General features: G+C 37.7%; 1 protein-coding gene across 1 annotated transcript in view; it reads left to right on the top strand.

Moving 5' to 3' along the window:
• The window catches only part of PDSS2 (decaprenyl diphosphate synthase subunit 2), a gene marked incomplete at its 5' end in the record, with an annotated part of 122,022 nt that overhangs the window by 63,101 nt on the left and 33,937 nt on the right, over window positions 1-24,984 (top strand). Inside the window, one exon of the mRNA XM_082481092.1 lies at window positions 12,044-12,242. Coding sequence (XP_082337218.1) covers window positions 12,044-12,242 — 199 coding nt within the window. The remainder of the gene's footprint in view (window positions 1-12,043; window positions 12,243-24,984) is intronic.

Consider the following 24,984-nt stretch of genomic DNA (forward strand, 5'->3'; position numbering starts at 1 on the left):
TTCAAACAATTGCAAAACACAGATAAGATTTGTTGGCTGGTTTGACTAGGGAATGATCTAGGTGGGATTCCCAGGCTGGAGATGTGCTGTTAACACTGCTCCGCATTCTGACTAAGCGTTCACTGAGGCTGCAGGAAGACGAGGCTTGGCTCCCTCAAGCATTTGAAAGGATGCAAATCCCCAGTACTCCTCTGTCTGAATTTTCAGAAAAATCCTCCTCACACAGGCATATAGGATGCCGAAGTCAGGAATGCCCAAATATGTAATATTGTTTCCCTCCCAGTAACTTTGTGGAGCAGGAACTGGAGTCCAGGTGTCCCACCTTTCTCTTCTGTAATCTCCTGGAGATTGACTGACTTCTTTTTTTTTCACTCTGTTGCCATCTGGCTGAATGAATAATTCAGCATTTTGCGTAAAGGCAGAATAGCTCAGCAGGAGTGGTTGGGGAAGGAGGTGTAAGGACACCCTGGTCTTGTGAGCCGACTGGCTGCCTGGTGCAAGACCCAGATTTCCGAGTGATGCTCTGCATGCTTCAAAAGAGGAGCTTGGACTGAAAAGCCGATTGTTCACAGTCATGGTGTCAGGTGGCACGTCCAGGGCTCAAATCCTCCCCCTCTCTCGCAGTTTTTTGACTTCCAAATTCTGGCTGTCACTTGGAGTTTGGGGGACGTCGGCATGTTTTTAAGCAACAAACTTACCCTTGCTTGTGCTGACAGATACTCACATTTGACCCGTTGCATCTTTTCACCCACATACCTCCTATAAACACAGAAAGGCATGAAAATAAATGTTTCCAACAGTCATTTTCTAGCTGGAAGTCAACACATGCAGCTGGGTAGAAAGGTACTTTAAATTATATCTTATAGGTGTTTTCTCAGAGATGGCACTCTAGTTATTTGAGACAACTGTTTCTCCAACCTGCTGTGAAGGATGAGTTGCCTTTTATACACTTAAATATTTTTGTGCTGTTAAAGCAGATGAGAAAGTTCAAAGCCAAGGCTGAAAGTTCGGTTTCAACTTCTAGTTTTATGACTTTTGTCACTTTGTGTCACAGCCTAACCATTGTTTTCACTTAGTGTTATTAATTAAATAATACAGAGTTTGCTCATTTGAAATAGGCTATCTTTCTTCACGGCGAATGACAGTGAATTTCATTCTTTTTAGTATCCTGTGTTAGATAATAGTTGAGAGAATAATAGATTCCAGGGACCTTTGATCCACCATTACTGTAAAATAAAAATACAACTTAATTTTTTTCCCTCTGACCATAATGATTTTAACCTTGTGTACTAATTTGAATGGGCTTGTGGGGGCAGAGTCTTAAATGAGACACAAATGAAGGAAAAATTGCTAATGCTGCCACTGTATATCTAATGAGCACTGTGTAATAAACCATAACCTCTTCAACATTTCTGTGGAAAATGGTGTGATTATTTTGGATGGCTGGCCCTTTGTGTATGGCTCATTACCATCTGGCATAATGTGTATTGATATAGCCTGTAATTGTCAACTCTTATTTGACATGCTGCCTTTAATAAATGTGACTTGCATGGCTAGAACCCCCTAATGGTTATATGGAAAACTGTAATTAAAAAAAATATGTATACTTAGGTAAAATACACACCCTTATATACATAAAATAATTTTGTAGATAGTCTCTGTGTGTCTTTGTCTCCTGTTTTTTGTGGGAATACTTGTATGTATTCCCAGGTTAGTACAGCACCAAATACATTGCATTACCAACGCAGATACCTAAATGTGTAAAGACAGATGTGAATCCTGAATGTAGGATCCTGTTTCCTCTTGCAGAACTTGCTTAAAATGAATTTTGAAATGTTTATTCTCTGCGTGCAGTAAGACAGAATTAAACTCATGATACCTGCAGTTCCCAGCCTGCTGGTGGCTTTGGATGCTCCTGTGCTGGGAATGGGAGGTAACTGTAATGGGCAAAGTGGCTCTGGGTTTGATGTGTCACCTGGCTAAGGTGGCTGAAATAAATGCATTCGGAAGTCCCAATGCTGAAAGCTTCTATACCTCCTTAAAAGAAAATGGGCTGCTGGCCAATAGTAAGTTTTCAGATACAGGGACCAACCTTAACTGCTGCCAAATCTAAGTTGTCTTTTGTTTATTTTCTGAAAAGTTTCCTTCCCTTGGCTTTATGGTTCATGAATACATGAATAACTAAGAGACGTTGTTTTGCTAGTCAGATTGGCGTGCAATCCAAAACAGGCCACAGGATTTCCCCAACTTTAATCAGGTCTAATACTTGTGCTTAAGTAGGATTTCATCAGATACTGCCTTCAATTGTGCCATTGTTGGACAATCCATCATTACTCTTTGTAATAGATTTTGGCAAGTGCCTTTACCTTAGTCCTTTCTGAATTTGCTTAGGTTCAAGCTACTAGATCTTATTTTATCTTTGTGTGATAATCTGAGTGTTTTCTTCTCTTGATTTTTTTTTTTCTTAAACCTTCCTTAAGTGGCTGTGACTGAGTCAATGTACAGATTCAATATCTGTCTTCTCTGTACATTAAACAGGTTTCATTTCTCACTTCGTATGTTTTCTTTTACTCTGATTGTTAGTGTGACTCTTCTCTAAACTTTTTCCTGCTTTCCCAAATTCTACCTGAATGAGTTATTTTTACTGATGTTGGAAACCCAGGGTTGACAGAAGCACTGCTTTTGCTGGTATTCTTCCCCTAAATTATCAATGGATCCTGTTAACCTTGTTGACTGCGGTGGTATCATGTGTTTTAACTGATTAATTGGGATGATCCGTTCCTTCACCCTCCTTCCACCCTTTTCCAAACCTTCAGTGTTTTCTTCCCGAAAGAGTCCCTGTATGTATATGGTCTGCTTTCTGTAATGCTAGCTGAGATCTTTTGGATGATCTTTTTTTTGCAATGCATATTTTTACTTGAGTAAAGCATATTGAACTAGCTCAGTTGACTCTGTACTGAGGATGATTCATTCTCTGTGCTGTTTATCAGTTATGTCATTCCTTTTCTGTTGCCTTTCCTCCTGAGTGCAAGTTCTCTGGACCTACTGACTATGAAATCTTAACCACTGCTGCTGTTCATGAGCATTATTATTCACTATTGAGCTAGAAGATATTTATATCTGGTTGTGTAAATATATTGCTTAAAAATATAACAGGCTTTCTAAAATCCTTTGCCTTTGTGTTGTTATGTTTCTGCCCACCCTTAACTAATGGACCAATGCAGTTCTTAAAATTCTTTTTGGCTTTGTTTTTTTAGTATATCCTTTTAAAATTTCCTTTGCTCAGCTTCCTGCCCATCTCTGCATTTTTGCATTCATTCCTTTATCAATTTTCCTCCTTGCCTAGTTTCTCTGATTTGCATTTTTTGCTATCAGTTTTCCAGTTTGTTTGAGCTAGAGAGGGAAATATTATAGCTGGTTTGGTTGTCTAAGTCATGATTTTTTTGGCTTTTTGTTTTTAATCAGCTTAGTCTTTTTAACTGGGGAATTGTGGCTATTTGGTCATATAGCAAAATATTCTTGATTAGTTTCCAAAAAGTATTCACATTTTTCTGATTAATTTATCTAACCGTTTCAGTTTATAATTGAAAATATTGCTTATATGTAATATTATGTGCTTCTGAATATTATATGTCATATTTATAAAGAATGCTTGTATACTGCTGTGGTTTTGATTATATTGTGTTCATATAACAAATGTGTTGAGATCATGTTCGCGTCTACCTAAATTTTTAGTTCTGATGTGAACTCTTTGTAGCAAATTAAATTTTTAATAGAGAACTCAAGTTGAATGCAACATTTCTTGAGGTAGGAAATGTCCTTTTAGAACTTCAAGACAGTGACAATACATTATATTGCCAATATACATTATTTGGAGTATTCAGTATTTTCATGTAATATCAGCATTGTTATTTACAAAATGAGAAAAGTAGTGCTTTAAAGAAGTAAACATCTTAGCTTTTGCTATTACTTGATGTAGTACTTGGTATGGTTTACATCTCTGTTAATACAACCTATAGCGAACACCAACTAGCATTTAAACTTGTATTTTAGTAGTAGTTTAAGCCTTGATAATTGCCTTATAAAAAGACAATATTGCATTTGACAGCTTTACTTCATTTTGGAAATATGAATCTTCCCATAGGGATAACCAGTGATTTTAATATGGGAATTATGGTATGTGATTTTAAAAATGCCAAATTTTAATAAATTTGAAAATATGCTTATAAATGAGTAGCTCCAGTTTTTATTACCTGATTTCTTAGCATCAGTGTTCAAGTAATCCAAAAAATCTTTTTTTCCAGGTAGCTTTTAAAATTTTTTTTCTTTACATTTTCAGGAATGTTCTTGGTTTTTTCCTCTGGTTTGATTAGTTAGGTTAAGCTAGCCGGTGTTCCTTTAAAAAAAAACCCAAACAAACAAACAAACAAAAAACAAACAAACAAAAAAAACCACACACACACAAAAAAAATCCAACCCCACAACAACAAATCTCTGAACTGTAGAGCCACTTTTTTTTTTAGCAATACTTACATAGCTACTGGCTCATGTCTAGAGTCTACTTTTTCTTCCTTAGCAGTGTAGAAAGGGCCTATAAGAAAAGGAAAAGTAATGGATGTCTCCCTTTTTAACGCTTTCTAGTGGTTATGAAATCTGTAATAAGAGAAAAAAGATGTGAAGCTATTTAAGTTTCTCATATCCTTGTCTGTGGGGCTTTATAAACATACCTGGGCTTGCTACCACTCCTCACATCAGGTTTGAGCGATGCAAATACTCTTTTAATAGCTGTCCCTTGCTGAATGTCCTTTGCATCCTTGTCGCTATGAAAGTCCTAACATGACAAGAATTGTCTTTATGATGAGCGTATCTGGATTCTTGCCTTGTCGGCCTAGCCCGCCTGCTCCTCATCTGTTCGCTCAGCTAGATTGTCGCTGATTTTCTGGGTCCTGCAATGATGAGATGCTGCTTCTCGATGTTCTCTTTTTTTATTGGTCCCAGCCTGCATGTCTGCCTCCAAGTACTGGAAAACATCATTTTGACTTATTGATTCTGGTGGTATTCTTCTGCTGACTTCTCTGATTAACCCTTTTTTTTTGTTTTCCCAACTGAACGTGGGGTGTGGTGATTCTTACCAGTTCTTTAGATTCTCTCACCTGCTTCCCAGAATTGATGATTTTGCTTCCAGGCTGGGAATATTTTTCTTTTAGCCTGTGCAATTGGAAAGGGTAATTGCCACGATGATGCCATCCAGCACGAGAAAGATGTGCTGTGCGGTAGATTGTGATCACTGTTACTTTGCTGGACACCGATACCAAATACAGGAGCAAGCCAGACAGCCTTCAGACCCCGAAGTTTATCAATTAAGGCTTCATTTTGCCCAGAGATGATGCCGTTCAGTGCAGGCAGCTGGCTCCAAGGCTCGAGGGCCCCTAGCTGCACTGTAGTGACACAGTGGTGGCCGCCCTTGCACATCAGTGGCACTAGTTGGAAACTGATACAGACTGGGTAATTTTCATATTGCTGTCTGGAGTACAAAGGGGGAATTGGTTGTTCTGTGGTAGGCCTAAATTAATTATTGGTGAAGTCAAGACTGCCAAAACCCGTATTCGTAATTCCTACATTAAGAAAAGGAACAGGAGCCTGACTTCAAGTGCCCCTCTCCCCGCCTGCCGACTACCCACAATGTTTAGGGAAACTGGCTTGCCTAATTCAAGTGAACTTCTGCCCACTAAAAATCAGAAGATGTTTTCAAATCTTATAATGGTCTGAGGGAAGAGCTTACTGAGACAAATTAGGAAAAAGAAATTAAGCAATATTTGGGGGAGGAGATAAATGAAAATGTAAGATCTTTTCAAGAATAAAGAAGGAAAAATACATGAAGGAGTATGGGTAGAAGTTTTACTTGAAAAACTTTATGATGCTAGGAAAGGAAGGAAATGAAAGAGGTAAGATATGTAACCGGTTTAAAAATAAATGGATTGACAGGAATGCAATTAAACAGCACACTCAATAAACTTAATAGAATTGTTGTCTTTCAACTTCATTTATCCCGCAGGTGGAAGATGCCCCTACAGTAGCTTAGTGACGAAGAGAGGAGGAACCACAGAAGGCTTAGTCTCTGACCTTGTTAAAGGATAACAGTGGGTAGATATTCTCTGCTGGATAACAGATACACAAATCATGATCATGGAATTAATAATTGGTGCTGTGCTTAAGTCTGCTGCTTTATCATGAACATTTTTCCTGTTAGGGAAACCACAGCGCCTACCATACATGTTGACTAGTTTAAACACCTTCCCCCCTCCTCCTTTCATTTCTTGTAAAAAAGACTATATGGAGAAGATGAGAATAAGACTTTCCATCACTGTGATGCTATTTATTACTCACTATACAGTGTTCCTTTAATCGTGGTTTTATTAACCATGGCATTGACTTTGACAGGTGAATGGAAAAAAAGAACGCTAAAAATCCCAGCCCTTTCTTGCCATGTAACTAAGCGGGTTATCTTGGTGCAGCTCAATGACCAGAGCATACAGGATGAACTTGAATTTAGTGTATGCACTTTCCAAAGGTTTTTCTTCCTGTTCATTGGTCACAAAAAAATAATCAGAAGATTATCACTTTAATTCTTTAGTTAATGCTTTTTCATATGTAGTTTTCCACTAAAGAATTATTGCATTTTTCAGATTCATAGGTATGTATAGACTATTATAGTTGTCACTAAAATTGAACGGATGCTGGTATTTTTTATGTATTTATTTTTTAAAAAATCCTGAACGTAAGGCTTTACAATTAATTGCAAGGTAATACTTTGTGTGTTGAAGGGAAACTAATGGATTGACAATCACAGAGAAAATGTTCAAAACTTGGGTGTATACTCTTAGTCACTTCAAATGTTCAATGATAAGAGTTCTTAAAGAATTTTTGATCTATCAGTTCCATTGTCTTTGTTCACTGCAGTTGCTTCCATTGCTGAAAATTTTAGAATATGGATTTCAGTGGCTAATTTAAGTCTTTAGTCCATTTCTGTGAAATATTATGTCTACTATTAACATTTTAAATTATTAAATGCTTCTTTGCATAACTTATCATCCTTTAAGAGGGTCAGTATATTTCTGGCGGTTAGCTGATAATGAAAGGTAAACTGACTCAAGTTTTCTTGCTGTTACTGAGAGCTTAAGTTTCTATCGCAAGTATTGCAGAGGAGTTTTTCAGCTGAAGTAGTCTTTTGTTCACAGCAATGCAATTGCACAATTTAATGTTTCTATTTTATCATATGTTTTGCAAAATGCTATTTTTTCTTTTTAGAGTAGGACTTGAAATTAGGGACTAAAGTCACTAACAAGGACTCTCTCTACAAGGAGATTGTACTGGCTAATGTTTCATTGCTGCAAGTCCTTAAAGATAACACAAATAACAAAGAGGATATTCAGGATGCCAGGAAGGAACACTTGCATGGGAAATCTACTATCAAAGCCTATTTTGTTTTCACAAAATTTTGTTTCATTATTTTGCCAATCCCCCTTACCGTTTCATGCGGTTTTGTGTAGGCTTTAAAATTTGTGTTGAATTCTGCATGAGAAGTTCATCTGCGTAATAAGACCGTTAGTAACAGTGTTACTGTGATGAGGCAGACTCCCAGGCATACAAACAGGAAACTTTAATCCAAAACAAAATTGTGAAATGCATTTTTTGAAATAGAAGCATATTTACAAAGTTTCTCCATTAGTTCTTTATTTTTCTCTATAGATGTGGTGCCTGTATGAGTGTAGGGTTTCTACAAAACCTGTTTTCCTTACTTTGGCGTTGCAGCAGCAGAATGTTGCTGCTAATGCATTTACTTATAAAGGCAGATATAAAAGATTTCTTGAAGTGTGCTCAGCAGTTTGTCAAAGTTCACATATTTGAATGTCAATGATCAGTGTGACTTCATTGGGGGAGGGGAGCAAAGAGGAAGGATAGAAATTGCACTTGTTTTTATTGTTGCAGGATGTCTATATAACTGAATTCTACTTTTTTCTAGTATCTTCCTGCAAGCTGGTGTTTCAGACTCCTCATGTCAATATAGCTCAAATTAACCTTGCTGAAGAGTTTTTTTTAGTTACTAGTGAAGTTAGTGTTTTTTTTGCACTTTCTAGGATGACATTTACAGCTTGAGGAACTCATAACCTAAGGGATACTTTATAGCAAGCATTTTACAGAGATTTAGGTTAGTTACACTGGTGCTAAACCTGCAGGAACAAGGAGTCAGGAGGAGAAAAACAAGAAGCAACTTACACACTGCTCCCTTTTACACACCACAGGCAAGAAAAGTCGGTAAATTCCGATTTTTTTCATGGAGTAGAGTAAAAAAAAAACAAAAAAAAAAAAAAACCAAACAAAAGCACCAAGAACAAGTCTGAGGATCTTAGGATCTTATCAAAGACTGGAAGAGAAGGGAAAAGTATTCACTGAAGATGTAGACAGTAATTGGCTTGAAAGGGTAATGAGCCAACATGTCCTGTTGTCCTGTTTACAGGCTGCCCAAAGACGTTGTGGAGTCTCCATCCTTGGAGGTATTCAAAAGCTGTCTGGACGTGGTCCTGGGCAGCTGTCTCTAGGTGGCCATGCTTGAGCAGAGAGGTTTGATCAGATGGCCTCCAGAGGTCCCTTGCAGCCTCAACAATTCTGGGATTCTCTTAGTTGAGAGGGCAGGCGGCGGGAGAGATGTATTTCACAATTAACTCTGCTTAAGTAATGCACCTAACAGCGGAACTCGTGCCTGTTTGACTGTGACCAACCAAAACTTTTTAGTAGGGTCTCCCTGGTACTGTCCAAGCTTCTGTACTGTTCTCTTTAGAATGACATCACGGCACGTAGGTTGATTTTTGGAAGGGGAGAAAGAAAAGGAGACTAGGGGATGTGTGGATCTCAAAACGGTATCATCTTTTGAAACGTGATGTCTGTACATGGAGACTCTGGGGCAGTTAGTGATGGTTTGCAGGAACCTCTTGCTTCAGTGGTGAAGGCCACAAAAGACAGATGGAAGTATGTTGGCATTTGATGAAAAAGTGTTCCTTATTCTTAGGCTGCTTCCATTTGGAGACTTTGTGTGTTTTAAAAATGTTGACTGTTTTCTCAGTACTACCTTGTTATTTAAGTAATTCTTGTGGCAACCACTTCTTTGTTGTGTAAACATGGGCTCTGGAGCAAGAAGAGGATGAAGGCAGTAGGAATTCGTAATCCGGTTGTCCTGTTGCTTCTGCTTTTGTACTCTGTCATACGTTGTTGTAAGTCCAGCATTGTGTAAACATTATTTTTTTTTGTATTTTGGGATTAGCTGCTTTCAAATACGGAATTATTTAATCACTGCCTTTTGCTTCAGATCGAGAAAGCTGTATATAGTATTGCTTTAGCCATTCAATAGCAACTTCATAACAGTGGGAGAGAGTTGCTGGATGCTTTACAAAGTTGCATCAAGAAGCACTGTGTCCATAGCAGCACCGTGGACTTCTTAGTTGCGCCTGGGTATTATGGGGTTCATCACAGAAAACGTTAAGAAATCTATTGCCTGGGATTTCTGCAATAGCTTTGGTTCTTAGATTTCTAGTTTGCTAGAGAGAGAGGGTGGAAGAGCAAGTGTGTAAGACTAGAATTGGATGCAGATTATCTGCCTAATATGGTTCTCTCGTTAGCACAGATAATATGAATACCGTTTGGAGAACAAACGGATTATAGAAAAAGAAATGAAAACATCCAGATCCTGAACATTTGGAAAGCATGACACTGATATATTTGTGTAACCTTTTCATGAAGAGCGATGCTGAAGTCAAAGAGGGGATTTTGATTTCCTTCATTAAAAGCTTATTAAATGAAGAAATAGGACAGTCGTTGTTTTGCTTCAATAGTTGGGGGTCACAGAGGCGGGCCTGATCTCCTCGGGATATTAATGCCTGCTTTCAGCTGGGGGAAATGAGCCGTCGCTTGAGTTAGCTGCAGCTTTATGTGCTCGTCACTAGGGATCCCCATATGTCCTGGGATCTGCGGCAGTCGGAAATGGCAGAGCTCGGCAGCAGGGAGCAGAGGGCTCTCATTGCTATTCATAACAGGTAGCTCGGCTCAATCTGCCCAGAGCAAGTCTGTTTAATGTTGATCAGCTGTCCATCTGATAAACCGAATTGATATGGACATTTCCTCCAAGGGCTGCCCTGACAATGACAGCAGGAGCATCGGGATGTCTTGTTAGTCTTTTTCTCCGAGCTTGAAATTTTATTAACCCTTTGTTAGAGCCGAGCCGAGCGTGATGACAATACTGCGGCTGTAGGTTCTGTGCATTTCTCCTTCGCCTCTTTGAAAAACAGCATCAACCTTCAATTTTGCTGTCTACGTGGAGAATGGCTAGCTGTTTTGTTTTCAGATTGTTTTTCTCTGCATGGAGAAAAAATTGTGAATTATAAAGGCAACTTTTAGAACAGCTTAGGTTTTCTGTGTGTGACAAAATACGTTGGGAACCTCTGTTTATCCTCTCCCCCCAGTCATCTCTCTTTTGCATGTCTGCCCAGGCTGTGTGGCTCTTCTGGCTTTTCTCTCTTGCTAATTGGCACGGCTCACTGGCCTGAAACAGTTGCTGCTGGGGCTCTTCGCAGGTCAGCTATATTTGGGGCAGAAGGTTACTTTAGATTAATATCATTGGAGGCAGTTGCAAGACACATGCACTGTTCAGAGGAATCAGTATTAATGTACTCAGTACCATGCCTGTAGGGAGGCAGAATCTAACCTGAGCATCTATCAGCAGGTATGTGAATGTATAGAGCAGTTTAGTTGCTCAGTGAATCAGTGCGTGGCCACTTTTGAATAAGCTCAGGGAGCATAACATGCCTTTGTACTGGGTTGCAATTTAATTTGAACTTCAAGGCCTTTTAGTCATCTGTCTGGTTGAGGGACACACATTGCGATTTTGCTCGTATGTGAAGTCTCCCTGACATAAAGGGAACTGTTTCAGTCAGAAAAGATGTGAATGTGCTGAAGGTTTCGTAAGAGGGGGGGGCTGTGTGTATCTAAGTTTGCAGCATTAAGAGGATGCTCCAGTGCGTTGCTCTGTTCCCCCCTCCCCTTGTCCCTGCTCCGTTATTATGTCTGTTCATCGCAGTGTTGTAGTTCTGAGCTAAGGTGACATCTCTGGGCTCCATGGAGTGACAGTCGCTAACTATCGGGGGCTACAGGGTTGAATTGTGGGAGGAGGGGAGGAGAGAGCTGTGCTAATGACTCTTTTCATGCCTTTTCCAAAAAATGAAAATAAATAGAGGGCAAGCCTCTATGGGGTAACCTCTGTGGCAAGCCTCTCACAGGGATTTTAAACCCCTAAATTCAGAATGTAGCACACTATGTGCCTGAATAAGAAGTGATTTGTAAACCTATCCAAATAAAATTGGGTCTGCCCCTTTGCTGGACAATAACCTTTATTTTTTCTGACTGAAACAAGCAGTGAAATATCATTAGTATATAGTTTTAAAATGTTCAGCTGTTTCTGTTTTCCCCTTGCGCCCTCCCCCCTTGGTATTATTGAACTGCAAGGTATCCCGTTATTAATTTAACTCCAATTTGAGCAGTCATTGACTGCCGCATTCTTACGGTGTTCAGATCAGCTTGCTTGCAACTCCCCTGCTGATGTGTCCTTTGTTCCTTCCCATCAGTACTTTCTGCTTGGCATTTTCTTCGTGTCGGTGTCCCTCAAGCTTCTAGAAGACAAAACAAAAAAAAAAAGAAAGCACCATGAGGACTGTATTGATTACTTAGCTTTATTTTGCGAAAGAATTCAAACAAAGGGCAGCGTTCCTCCAAATGAAACCTGTGGTACCTGTGGCTTACCTGGAAATACCGAGTGATAGTGCTCTGTGCTTAACACCTTTGGGTTGTGGCTTCTAGAAGTACATAGAAGAGCTACGTGATGATAAAGTATCTGTTTAGCACATGTGGTTGATTTTCCCCCCTCTCCCCCTCCCCCCCCCCCCCCAGTATTTTATTCATAGCATCAAAAATAATTGTATTTTTTCTTTGCTTTCAGTCAAAGAAGTCTGGCTGAGATTACAGAACTGATCCACACTGCCTTTCTGGTGCATCGTGGAATAGTGAATATTGGTGAGCTCAAGTCCTGCGATGGCCCGCTGAAGGATATGCAGTTTGGAAATAAAATGGCTGTTTTGAGTGGAGATTTTCTTCTAGCAAATGCTTGCACAAGCCTTGCGCAGTTGCAGAATACCAAGGTAAAAAAAAAATACTTCTGCTGCCAGAGCAAGTATCTGTTATTGAATCTTCCCAAAGAGAGGTCCGTTAAAAAATCAGCAGTTGTGTTACGTATGTATATATGGAGCATCCTTTAAAAGTCAGCTTACTTACATTATAGCTGTGGATGGATTGACAGGTTGCTGCTGCAGTGAACATGTTTAGGGACATGGTTTAGTGGTGGACTTGGCAGCGTTAGGTTAATGGTTGAACTCGATGATCTTAAAGGCCTTTTCCAACCTAAATGATTCTATGATTCACTACAGTCTTATAGAATTACTATATTGAGGCCTCTGAAGCAGTGTAGCCGTAAGTGGTAATGGATGAGCAGTTAATTTGATGAATTTAACATATATGCAGTGGCATCCTCGTGACATGTTGGACTACAATGCAGCTGTCCAACTGCCAGCTGAAGACATATTTGGTTTGTTATTTTGTTTTACCTTGAGCTTTGTGAATGGTTTGTCTGTCTTAGGGAATTTTTGGTGCAAAAGGCTGCTTCCCCCTCCCCCTACACAGTGCTCAGGTGACTTTTTACTCTTAAGAAAATTATTTTGTTAGGCATTTGGATGCCCCTTGAGTATTGGATTGCCCTATTAACGTGGATGTACTGGCTTCTAAAGGGCAGCTACAATCCAGCTGCTCAGCCAAACTGTTTGAACATTTACAGGGAAATGTTTTTCATGACAAACAAATTGCGTATATATGTATGATCTTAGAAAATAAGACTGGTGGAGACCTTAAGAGATCATCTGTGTGGTTGGTTCTTCTTTTCTCCAGAAAGGATCAGCTACACCAAATCGTTCTTGACATGTGTTTGTCTAGCTTGTTCTTAAAACCTCTTGTGGTAGAGAGATATTCCTGAGCATCCCTGTGCAGTCTGGTGTAATGCCTAACTATGTGTATGGCTGAAGAGTTAAGTGTGCTGTTCCAGTGGAAACGGAGAACAATTCTTTGAAGGGTTACTTTTTATATATCTGAAAATTGCTGCCATATTGTTACGTAAAATAAATGTTTGTCACGTGTTCAGTTGTCAATAATCAACATAGTTTTAATCCTGAGCTTAAAGAGTCTATTGTTTTTAGATTCTCGTGCTAAGCCTCCTCATGATGGTAGTTAAGTATTTTTGTACCGCTTTGATTGTGAGTGTGACAGTTTCTCTCAAAAGTGGTGTCATTTTGTAACATAGAGCTGAGTGAGATTCAGGAGAGGAGACAGAAAATTAGATGTCAGCCTGCTGGAATAGTGGGTTAAGCCACTATGGTGATAACTGGTAGTAAGTATTTAAAAAAAGTTTTAAATAGTGCAAAATTTTAGTCATACGATAACCAAAATGGGGTGCAGTTGATTTTACTAATTATTGTTGATTTGTATCCATTAATAATTTTTTTTCACTACTTAGTAAGATTCTCAAGACAGACCAAAGGATTTAACTCTACATCCATTTTTTGTTTCAACATAAGAGAAAACTTTTCTAAAATGTAGGACCCGTTACTTTGCATTTAGTACATCATTAAGTATTGCAGCAGCAATGTATAATCCCTGAAGACTTGCCAGGAAACAAGCCTACAGTGAAATGAAGCACAAGTGCAAAGAAATACTTTTTTTTTTTTTTTTTTTTTTTTTTTTAAAGCAATCATTATACTGCATGTCGGAAAATTCTGCCAAAACATTTTAACACTTTTTTTTTCATTTTTCTGACATCTAAATACTTTCATAGCTTCTACATACGATAAGTGGGATGCCATTATGGAAACTGATTGACTTAGTAAATTATTCTTTTTCATACGTCTAACCCTACTAGCAAAGTTAGAAAAATTGAAGTACAAGCTATAGAAATCTCTTGACAGGTGCAATGATTTAAACATACTGTATTTATTCTTTTGTAAATGATGAATTTTCAAATCTGGCATCTGTTTTTCAGCAGTGTGAAATAACTGTGACTTTTTTCCTTCATAATGTTTTGTTTTCTTTGATGTAAAAAGTAAAAATCACAGTACTGCTTTTTTCTGGCGTTTATTTGGTAGCTCAGCAAATTGGCTAATGAAATGAGCAGCATTATATCATACATGGTACTGACCATGGTAGGGTATAGCCTCTATAGACGTGCATAGCTGTTGTATAGACTAGAATTTGAACTAAAGGGAGCTTTAACATTAACTGAAACCACTACTACCAAGATAATTTTATTGTGCTGTTAAACTCTTGTCTAAGCTTGTGTATGATGCATTTATCTCTGTGCTTCTCTTGGGGCTGACAATTAGATGTGAAATTCTGTAGTCGTAATGAAATGCAGAGCTATTTTATAATTGCCAAGGGTAAAATTAGCAAAGTCAATTATTTTCCCTTAGGCTTTTCCCTGTAGATATTAAAAGGCTGCAAGGTAATTGCCTTAGGTAACACTTTGATTTTTAAATAACATTAAATATAGGAATTGTTGTTGTTAATTCGTAGTAATTTTCCTCTTCTTGCTACTGTTGTAGAATATAACTGTAATGATGTTAACAAGATTCAAGGCTCAGGCTTTGTGTTTTGGGGGGTTTCTTTTAAACTAGTGCTCATACTTTTCGTGGGTTTGATAAAGTTATGCAAAAGAAGGGGTTTGGAGTTGGTGTCTTGGTTTGTGGGTTTTTTAATATCTGAGGTACAAGGACTCAAACTTTCTTGAAATGTCAGTTAGGAACCCTCCTGTAAAATAAATTCTGCTGTTGTGCTGTTATAGTCATCTAAAATTTTGTTGTTTGAACACACATAATAATTCAGAAAAAAGCGTTCTTATTTTCTTTGTGGAATTGAGACATTAATTATGATTACAAAGTTGATATTGACTAAGGCTTAAAATAAAGTATTGAAGGGCAAATGCAACTGCATGCTACTTTTTGGTAACCATGGCAAAGTTTTTCATTTATTCAGGTAATAAAAACTGTTTAAAATGAACAGTAATTTCTTCAAAAAACTTTTACAGCTACAAAGCATTAGATAGATCAGATCATGTATTTAAAATTCTTCTGTACGTTATGTTAACTTTTTGGTTACCTTATATAAACTATCTCTTTTTTTTTTTTTTTGTCTGCTCTGTTTATCTTTTGGATGGTGGATTTTCTCAGCCTGCTGATTGCAGTGATAAATTCTATTGTTGATTGAAGATAATATGAATATAATCTTACTTCAGAACCACATCCTGTAGTAGAACAGAGTTGAGCCCAAAGAGGAATCGGGTTGGGATCTTTTAGTAGTTTGTAAATCAGCAGTGGGTATGGGAATGGTGAGCCTTTGCCAAGGAAGGGCATGGTTCGTTTTTACTACTTAAATAACAACACAGTAATGCCTGGTAATGTGCTGATTTGTTGGGCAGGGGAGTGTTTATAGGGGATGGTGGGGCTGTTTTGATTAGTTTTCTGATTGTGAGGTTGCAGTGTTTCGATGCTAGGATTGCAATAAGGTATTTGTAAAAGTCATCGTAAATGTGTGGATGTGAGGGGGGTGGAAGAATAAATATGTGTGCCTAACAAAATAAGATACCTTCCAAATATGTTGTGGGATATGTGACCATATACAGTTTTAAATGAATACATGAATAAATTATTAAGACCTGTAAAAGGATATGTTTAAGGGTTGGTTCTCTGTTGCCATCTTTAACATTCGTTATCTCACTTTGCTGAGCCGGGCATGTGTGGATGAAACCACTAACAGCAAGTTGTGTTGCATGGAAGTGCTTCTTTGACTCTGATAGCAAAAAGTGTTAGTTTTGTCTTTGATTTCTGCCTAAGTAACCTTCACTTCTTGTAATATTTTTAGGGTGGTATTCAGATGCAAACATAGCAAAAGTAACAAGCATTAATTGGCATTTCTGTCTGGATACATCATATGGATACGTGAACACAAGTGATGTGTGAATATTGGCCACAATATTATCAAATAATGTGCTTTTCAGGGTATATCAGAGATAAGTTGGAAGAAACCTGGTGCGGCATGGAAGCTGGAGCTTCCTAGAACATCTGAATCACACAATCATAGAATAGTTTGGGTTGGAAGGGGCCTTTAAAGGTCATCTAGTCCACCCCCCCCTGCAATGAGCAGGGACATCTTCAACTATATCAGGTAGCTCAGAGTCCTGTCCAACCTGACCTTGAATGTTTCCAGGGATGGGGCATCTACCACCTCTCTGGGCAACCTGTTCCAGTGTTTCACCACCCTCACTGTAAAAAATGTCTTCCTTATATCTAGTCTAAATCTACCCTCTTTTGGTTTAAAACCATTACTCCTTGACCTGTCACAAAAGGCCCTGCTAAAAAGTTTGTCCCCATCTTCCTTATAAACCTCCTCTAAGAACTGGAAGGCTGCGATAAGGTGTCCCCAGAGCCTTCTCTTCTCCAAGATAAACAACCCCAACTCTCTCAGCCTGTCTTCATAGGATGATCATCTTTGTGGCCCTCCTCTGGACCCACTCCAAGAGGTCCGTGTTCTTATGTTGGGGGCCACGCAGCTGGACACAGTACTCCAGGTGGGGTCTCATGAGAGCGGAGTAGAGGGGAAGAATACTCTCCCTCAACCTGCTGGCCACGCTTCTTTTGATACAGCCCAGGATATCAACAGTTGTCTTCTGAAACTATGGAGAGGGTGCATAAAAGATGTAATTGTGACCAGTTTTGATCTGTAAAACTTCAGAAGGATGAAATGATGCATTGTAGTGCAACGCCTACTGTAATGTGCTGCTAACTAAAGAAAATTATAAAGTAATCTGTGAATGCATTGCTTGTAACTCCATAAACTGATAGGAAGGCATCCCTTTTTATTAAAAAAAAAAGAAGAAGAAAAACCCACCCACAAACAAAGAAACCACCAAAAAAAAGCCATATCCAAAACAAAACATAAAATCCCAGAAAAAATAAAGGGGGAAAAAGAAAAAAAGCCCAGCCCAAAAACTTGAAATACATGTAATGGTAGTGTTTTCCATAGTTCTTACTGAAATCTTAAGAATGACTCTATTTTTCCCCAGTATAATTCAGTGAGCTCTTGTTGGAATGTTAAGCTGTTCACAGAAGCACTTCAAAATCTACAGCCTGAAAGCTTGGAATTGAATTGAAGAATCTTGTCTGTTGATGCAGAGCTCTGCCAGAAGACCACATTATAGAGCATTGTTTTATTAAGCATTATTTGTTTATAAATAAACAGTAGCACAGATGTAGCACTTATATAGTGGATGCATTTCCTTGTGTTAAGTTTATGTATTCCTAAAGGCATAAACGTGTTGTTTACAAAATAGGCCTTGTGTTTGCATAAACATCAACAAGTTATTCATGTAAGTCTCCTTAAGTCTTCCTGTTGTAACAATCTGAATGTACACTGTGCTTCATAGAAGAACTGCTTATCTTGAACTGTGGTTTCTACTTCTGTAACATCAGTTGTGGTCCCGTGGAGAAGGCTCTGTTTTGAACTTGAGCGACTTGGTTCCTTGCTGACCAGTGAAGGATATGGAGAGTATCCTCTTTCTGGAATTATGCCAGTTGCTCTTTCAATGTAAATTGACCTTCTTGAGAATTGATAAACAGGTCAGCTAGACTTTAGAATTTTAATTTTTGAAGTTGTGTAAGAAAGGCAGTACTTGTTTTTTCTTTTCCTGAATGATGTCAAGAGAAGAACATAAACTTTTCAAAAAATGTTTTAAGTATTTAAACAGTGAAAAGTCATGGATTGGCTAAAGAAATGATTCCTAGGATCATTGGCAGTTTTCTGGCCCTCTCTTCAAAACTGAAAACTTATTCTAAAGAACATGGAGAGTGCATACCATCGAGAATCCTGTAAGAAATATCCTTTTTAAAAGGAAATGTCTTGTTGCCTATGTAAAGGAGCATTTAGCAGCCACTGACTTGTAATAGGTCCAAATTACTGTCCCTCAGAACAGCGCTTTTCATTTTGTTTTGGTAAAGGTAGTTGTGAGATGAGTTATTTTCAGAGCAATGAAAGTTATTTTCAAAAAGCTATTCTCTATTGTTTTTTTCTGGTGGAAAATATTAACCATAAATACCTGCTAAGTATATTTCCATTATATTTTACATAAAAGAAACCCTTAATCTGAATTTTCCTTCTGAGATTCAGTAGCTGTATTGATCAGAGAAGGCAGGATGAAAAAATGGAGAAAAGGTGAGAACCAGCAGTTACGTGTTTGCTCCCAGTTACAGTGTTAATGTAGAAAACTGAAGACGATGATAAAACCATTTTCAAATTCTGTATGTTTTTAATTATTCTCAATTTGTCACCTCTGCTTACTTATCTGCTTCCTTTTTCTTCCCTGATACAAGCTGCTGTTAGAGATGAGTACCTTTAAAATGATCAGCTCACAGAGCAGGTAGGTGACACTGAGACATAAATTTGGTAAGAGACAGAGATCGGATTGGATTAAGAGACCCGGGTTATGAAGTTTCATAGTGAAGTTGAGTTCTCAAGAGGAAAAAAAAAAAAAATTTCTAGAGAGGAAGATAAAGAGCTTTTCAAAAGGACGTTATCATGTCTGTCTTGCTGTAGCTTCCCTTGAGGCACTGTTTGATGGTGATGTACTGGACTAGATAGGGAGTAGGATAGTATCTATATAGATATCTATGGATGTGATATGTATTCCATGAAATGTTTCTGTCAGTCTAAAATTTCCACACTACAAATTCTTCTCCATTTTATCCACAGCATAAACTGCAGCAATGGAAGTAGTTTTGTCATTATATATATCTATATATGTCATTGTTAAAGCATGCCTGTATGCTAAGGCATGTATCCACAGTATCTATATTGCTAAGTATTTTTATTCTAATTTAGTATTTTAGAGTGCCAAAGGGGCATGTCAAAACCAGACACTACTGAAAAATATAGATAAGTTTAAAGAGCTCTGAACTGATTTATGGAAAAGTACACTTAAGGAACACTGTTTATTTGGCTCATAGGATAGAAGAAAACAGAGAGAATTGTGATGTTTTTGAACCATTAACCTAATATGAAATGATTTAAGACAACATAGCCGTCATGATTGCATTATTACTCTTCTTTGGGCAACCCTAAATAAGCAGTTCTGTATCTTAAAATATTGAGATACATATTCAATATTGACATACAACTTAGTATAGATTTTATTGGAGAATGCCAACACACTTTCATCATTTCTCAGTACTGAGAAATAGGTAGTTATGATTTCTACATAGTATTGAATCGATTCTTAAGAAAACTGTTACTTGTTTTAATAATTATTTTTAGGGTGCACCAAAATGTACTAGTTTTGCACCCACTTCTGAGAGGTAAATTTGGTTGTAGTTTACCTCAAAGTAAAACATAAAACAGATTGTAATTCAAACAAACTTTATGTCCATGTGATGGACATGTATTGGTTTTTCTGCCCAATGTTCTCAAACACTGGATTTTTAAAAAGAAGATTTCTTTATTAAAGTTTTGTTGACAGTCGTGTGAAGAACCTCTGGTAGCAAAAAGACACTCTTTATAATAGTTTATGAAAGTATTTAAGCATTAGGGAATAAAATTCATGTATGTTAGAGAAAAAAGATGAAAATCTATTGGAATCGGTACTAGGTAATCAAATTTTTCCCACACTACTGCCTTAAAACTTTTGTCTAGCATTTCTGCTGTCATTAGAGGTAACATTTCTTGTGATGATGATGATAAAATTGTAGAATGATGTTAGTGAATCTCCTACTTGCTGCATTGTGCTCTTCCCATTGCCCCTTTCTATGCTTTGTGTCAGTGGAACAGTTCCTTAGCAAGTGCATCATTTGCCTTTGTTTTCAAGAAGTGAATTTATAGCCTCTAAAATAACACCTGAGCAAATGAAGCATTCAGTTTTCTGAATCTTTTACAGATTTTTTTCTATTTTGCTTTTGCTATCTATAACGGGCAGTATAATTAAATATTTGTAAAATTTCATTACCTTAATGGCTGCCGTTATGTATGTGAAAAGTAATCTTTTGGAGAAGTTAAATTAGAGGATTAGGTGACACAGCTTATTAACTTATTAATTTAATTGAAATTCTAAAAAGTTGACAATCTGTAATTGTGGTGATAGGTTAGAAACAGTCTCCTTTTTGATCTCTTAAAAGTTCCATTGCATTGCAGTGAATGTCAGTTTTGATATTACAACCACTTAACTTTGTTTTGATTCCTAATCAGTGCATTCCTCAAATAAGTCTCATCCTTTACCTTAGTGGTCTTTTGCACCTGTACTGGTTTTTAAAGGTAATGCTTATGTTAAACTTTCCCAAAGCTAGACTCCACTGGGGTTAGTATAGGTCTGTATTGAAAGAGTTTATTTTTCTGTGGTTCTTGGCCATGGCACTGCTGGAAAATTTTATGTTTAGATTTCAGTCTGTTTTCTACCCTCCCACTTCTGCGTGAAAAAATAGGGTGGGGGTGGGGGGAGAAAAAAGAGTGATTTCTGCCACTTCCCTTATGGACGTGTATGACTTGTAGCCAGTGCCTTGTAGCAGAATGACTGCTGCAGAACATGGAAGGACTGAGATTGAGGCTGATATCAAAATACATAGTCATAGGTATCACTGTGAATCATCAAGTCTAAGATTGAAGCTCTTTCCCAAAAATACACTGCAAGAATATTTTGAAAGCATTGAGGCATGGTGCTATCAAGAACAGAATTGCGAGTGTTTGAGATTCTGTCTCAATGCTATGTTGACTGAATAAGTAACAGTCTCAGGAAAAAGTTATCCACTCAGTTCCGGTGAATTTTCAATAGAATACTAAAGATTTTCATACTGGTTTGCACAAAGTCCATTTAATGTTCTTGTCTCTTAATCGTCTTACTAGCAATTTCCTCAATTTACATCCAAATTTGTCTTCCTCATAGTAGCAATCGGTCATGTCTTTCTGCTTCTTTGGTTTGCCAGCAGAACAAAGTCAATGTTTACTGCTTCAGTTCCTGAATGAAATACATGTCATTATTCCAGATATTGTCCTCCTCACACAGTAAAGCACACAGCTGGTTAACACCTGGTTAAGTAGTTCTTTTTCTGATAAAACTACTGTATGCCTCATTCTAACTAAACAGAATGGTCTGGAAAATACTAATATGCTATCTATACATGAAAGAGGGGGGGCTTTTCAGGGATGACTGAGCATCAGTGAAGAAGAAAGTGATAAACTAATTGGAAGAAACTGAAGAAAAAGCTGGTTTTGTTGAGAGGAAAGTCAGAAGTCATCCAAGATCTCAATATAATTGCTGTACCTGGGAATTGTGTTCTAGATAGTTGGGGTAGCAGTGTCTGTCCCTCTGTTGTTTGCTCCCTTAATCTATATAACAGCGAATTGGCAGCTGTCTAGTGGTGAAGACAAATGACTTAGGAGTCAAAAATACTTGCAGGCTTTGAGATATATATATATATATATATGCATATAGTGTGTGTATATATACGCATACATTAAAAAAATCAGTGTCATTGGATGTTAAGGCCAAATTATAGAAGAAAAATTACTATTTTTTTTTTTTTTTAAAGCAAACCTCCCCACTTTTCAAAGAAGAAATTGCCTTTCAAAGACTTAAGGCAAACATTAAAAAGTGGCTATGTTTGATATTTCCTTAAGTGTTACAAGAAGCTGTATCCAAGATGTTGATCTCTGCCAGAATATGTAGGAAATGGATATTCAAAAGAAAACAAAATTTATTCTAAGAAATTGAAGTAACAAAAACTTGTGGGTATGTGATGTTTTATTCTGCCTGAAATGCACACTGTGAGAAAGGACTCTCAAGAGCCAGCAGTTCTGTGGCTTCGTTCACCACCTACTTAGAATAGGTATTGCCACTGTCTGGGTTTCTTGTAGCAGAAATGTTCGTTACAGCTCTTTCTTTCACAGCCCTGAATAATCATCATGTGGAAGTTCTTTGCTAAATAGCTTTAGTTCATACACAAATTATGAAATGAAAATTAATGTTCATAAAGTTCCAGAAGGTGATATCCTCCATGAGCGATATTTGTGATGCCAACTTCATTCTTTTTATAGCTGAAGTAGTGGAAGATTGCAAGGTCTGTTTTCTTGGCTTTATTTGAAGTCTGTTTCTTAAACATAATAAGATTCATATTGAGAGTGTATAGTAGGATGAAAAGTAATCAAATCTGTTTCTGGTGAAATACTGTCTTAATATTATCTCAAACAGGGTTTGGTTTTTTTTTTTTTTTGGGGGGGGTGAGGACTTAATCCGTATTAACATCCATCTTTGAGTGGGTGGGATCTTAGGACATACTTGGTTCTAGAGGTGGCCTTTCATGACAAGGTGGTTAATAAACAAATTGCAGAAGGACTGGATCTCACAGTGGTTAGTATTTAGTCAGCTGCCCACCTGGAATACTTCAACAGAGAATATACTTTTAAAGTGTGAAAATAGATTTTTTTTTTTTTTTTTTTTTTTTTTTTGTGAAGATTCAGTTGCAATTCAAAGCTGTTAGCAATAGTGATGAGAATGTAAAATTTATCTGGATGGCCTTTCTTAGTCTCCGAAGAATTTAACTATTTATAGTAGGTATATCTGTTCCCAGTACAATCAGTAGACTTAACCCTTCCCTAAGACAGTATTTGGCACCAGCTTTGTAGCCTTGCTTGTATTATTTTGAAGAAAAGTTATTGTTACTGGTGCTGCAGATGTGAGTATGCAACGTCAGCTGTGGTCCTCCTCCACCAGCTGCTAGTGTCACAGGATGGTTGAGCTTGGGAGGGACCTCTTGAGATGATCTAGTCCAAACCCTCTGTTCAAGCAGGGTCAGCTATAGCATGTTGCCCAGGACCATGTCCAGAAGGCTTTTGAATATCTCCACAGATGGAGACTTCACAACCCCTTTGGGGAACCTGTTCCACTGTGTGTTGCCCTCACAGCAAAGTGTTTTCACGTGTCCAGGTGGAATTTCATGTTATAATTTGTGCCCATTGCCTCGTCCTGTCAGGGGGAATGAGAAGAATTTGGCTCCCTCTTCGTCATTCCTTCCCAGCAGGTGTTTAGACAAGTTGTGCTACTAAGAGAGGTTAAAATATGTGTCTTGTAAATAGGGTGATAGATTATGTGTCCTCCCCTCTTTTTGCACTGCAGTAAAGCTTGTCTTAAAAATGAACCTTCCCGGGGTCAAAGTTTTACTAAAAGTGCCTTTATATCTGGAGTGCCTTCAGTGCAATAATGTAGTGTAGTGCATAAAATTATTATAGTAGTGTGGATGAGTTAATTGTATTTTCACATCTTGTTGGCTAGCAAGAAGATGGAATCTTTGGAAGTAGTGGTTAATATTTTGAAATTCAGCAGCATTTCACTTGGAGTCTAGATAATCTGCTGCTACTCCTGGTACAGTGGGTTGTTGATTTGATAGTTTAACAAACATTTGCAGCTTCGTTTAGTTGATTCCATCTGTCAGATGCTAAATAGTATTATTTGATTCACGTTTATTCAGATGCAGTCTATGCAAAATAGTTAATACCACTTACAGGTATAATTTCTGTCAACTCGGAGCTGATCGGATTCTTTTTATTCAGTTTAATCCACTATTCATTTGTGAACATATCCCAGTTTAACGGTTATTTGCACCGGCGTGGCTGGAAGTAGTGTTTTATAGCCATGCTCTCCTGCGTCGTTCATTGATGAGGATTGTTATAGCTACAGAGGCCTGAGTCACAATACCTTCTTTGTTCACCGTTTTATACAGAAGAAAGATACGTAATGAAATTACCCCGTCCAAAAGAGTCAAGCTGAAGAAATCACATACTTCTTTAACCTGAGTCACTCACTCATCAACAGTTGGTTGAGTGTTTCAGTGCGAGGATCTGCTGCATTGGATCTGCAAAGACGTTAATACACTGTGTAAAGTACCATGTGGAGGTAGAGAAGGGAAAATGATATTTCTCCTGTTGGTTAAGTTATCGTTAAGGAAAATGACTGAATTATGCACTAGAAGTCTTTATAGGAGTGAAAACCCCTTCTGTGGCTAGAGTTGCATCAGCATAAAAAGAGTAATTCAACACTTGAAAATCCTTAAGGTAGACTGATCTTAAGGTAGATATTTAACAATGCCAACAATCTTTAAATTGACTGCTGCTGATGGTGGAGGGTTTGGGTGATGTGTTTACATTGCACATTGTATTTTGCTACTAATTCATCATTAACAGAGAGAAGAAAACCATAAATGTGTTTTCCAAGAGCGTTTAAAACTTGCTAGAAAGCAAACCACTGTGAGGAGTCCTTCAGTGCGTTTCAGCTAAGAGAGGGACAGCTTCAAAAAGCAGTAAAGCTCAAGATAATTTCAAATAGTAAATCCAATAGGGTTCAATAAACTTTACATTTTAAAAAATGCTGTTGGCTGGCACACTTAGTGACCTGTATGACTAATGATATTTAAGGAGATTACCAAGAAAGAAAATTGAATTCCAGTGGTCTTGGAACTCCTTAGAGTTTTTGCTCCCCTCTCCCCACTTTTTTTTTTTTTTTTAGGTGTTATTGAACAATCAAAATCCAATTTCCACTGTTTACCAAGTTTCGTCTTTAGCTTCCTAGTGTTGCAATGGTTCTGGGTCAAATGCAGGAGAATATTTAATTTTAATAACTTTTCATGGATTTTTTAAGTGTGGAAATATTTCCAAAAATTAATATTTGTTTGTGGGGGAAGGGGGGCAGTCAAATGCAAGTTGAAGGAATTATCTGTTTATTTACTGTTTCCAGACTATCTAATTTTCTTCTTTACT

The sequence above is a fragment of the Vanellus vanellus genome (assembly GCF_965231255.1).
Source record: "Vanellus vanellus genome assembly, chromosome: 3".
NCBI classification, from domain to species: Eukaryota; Metazoa; Chordata; class Aves; order Charadriiformes; family Charadriidae; genus Vanellus; species Vanellus vanellus.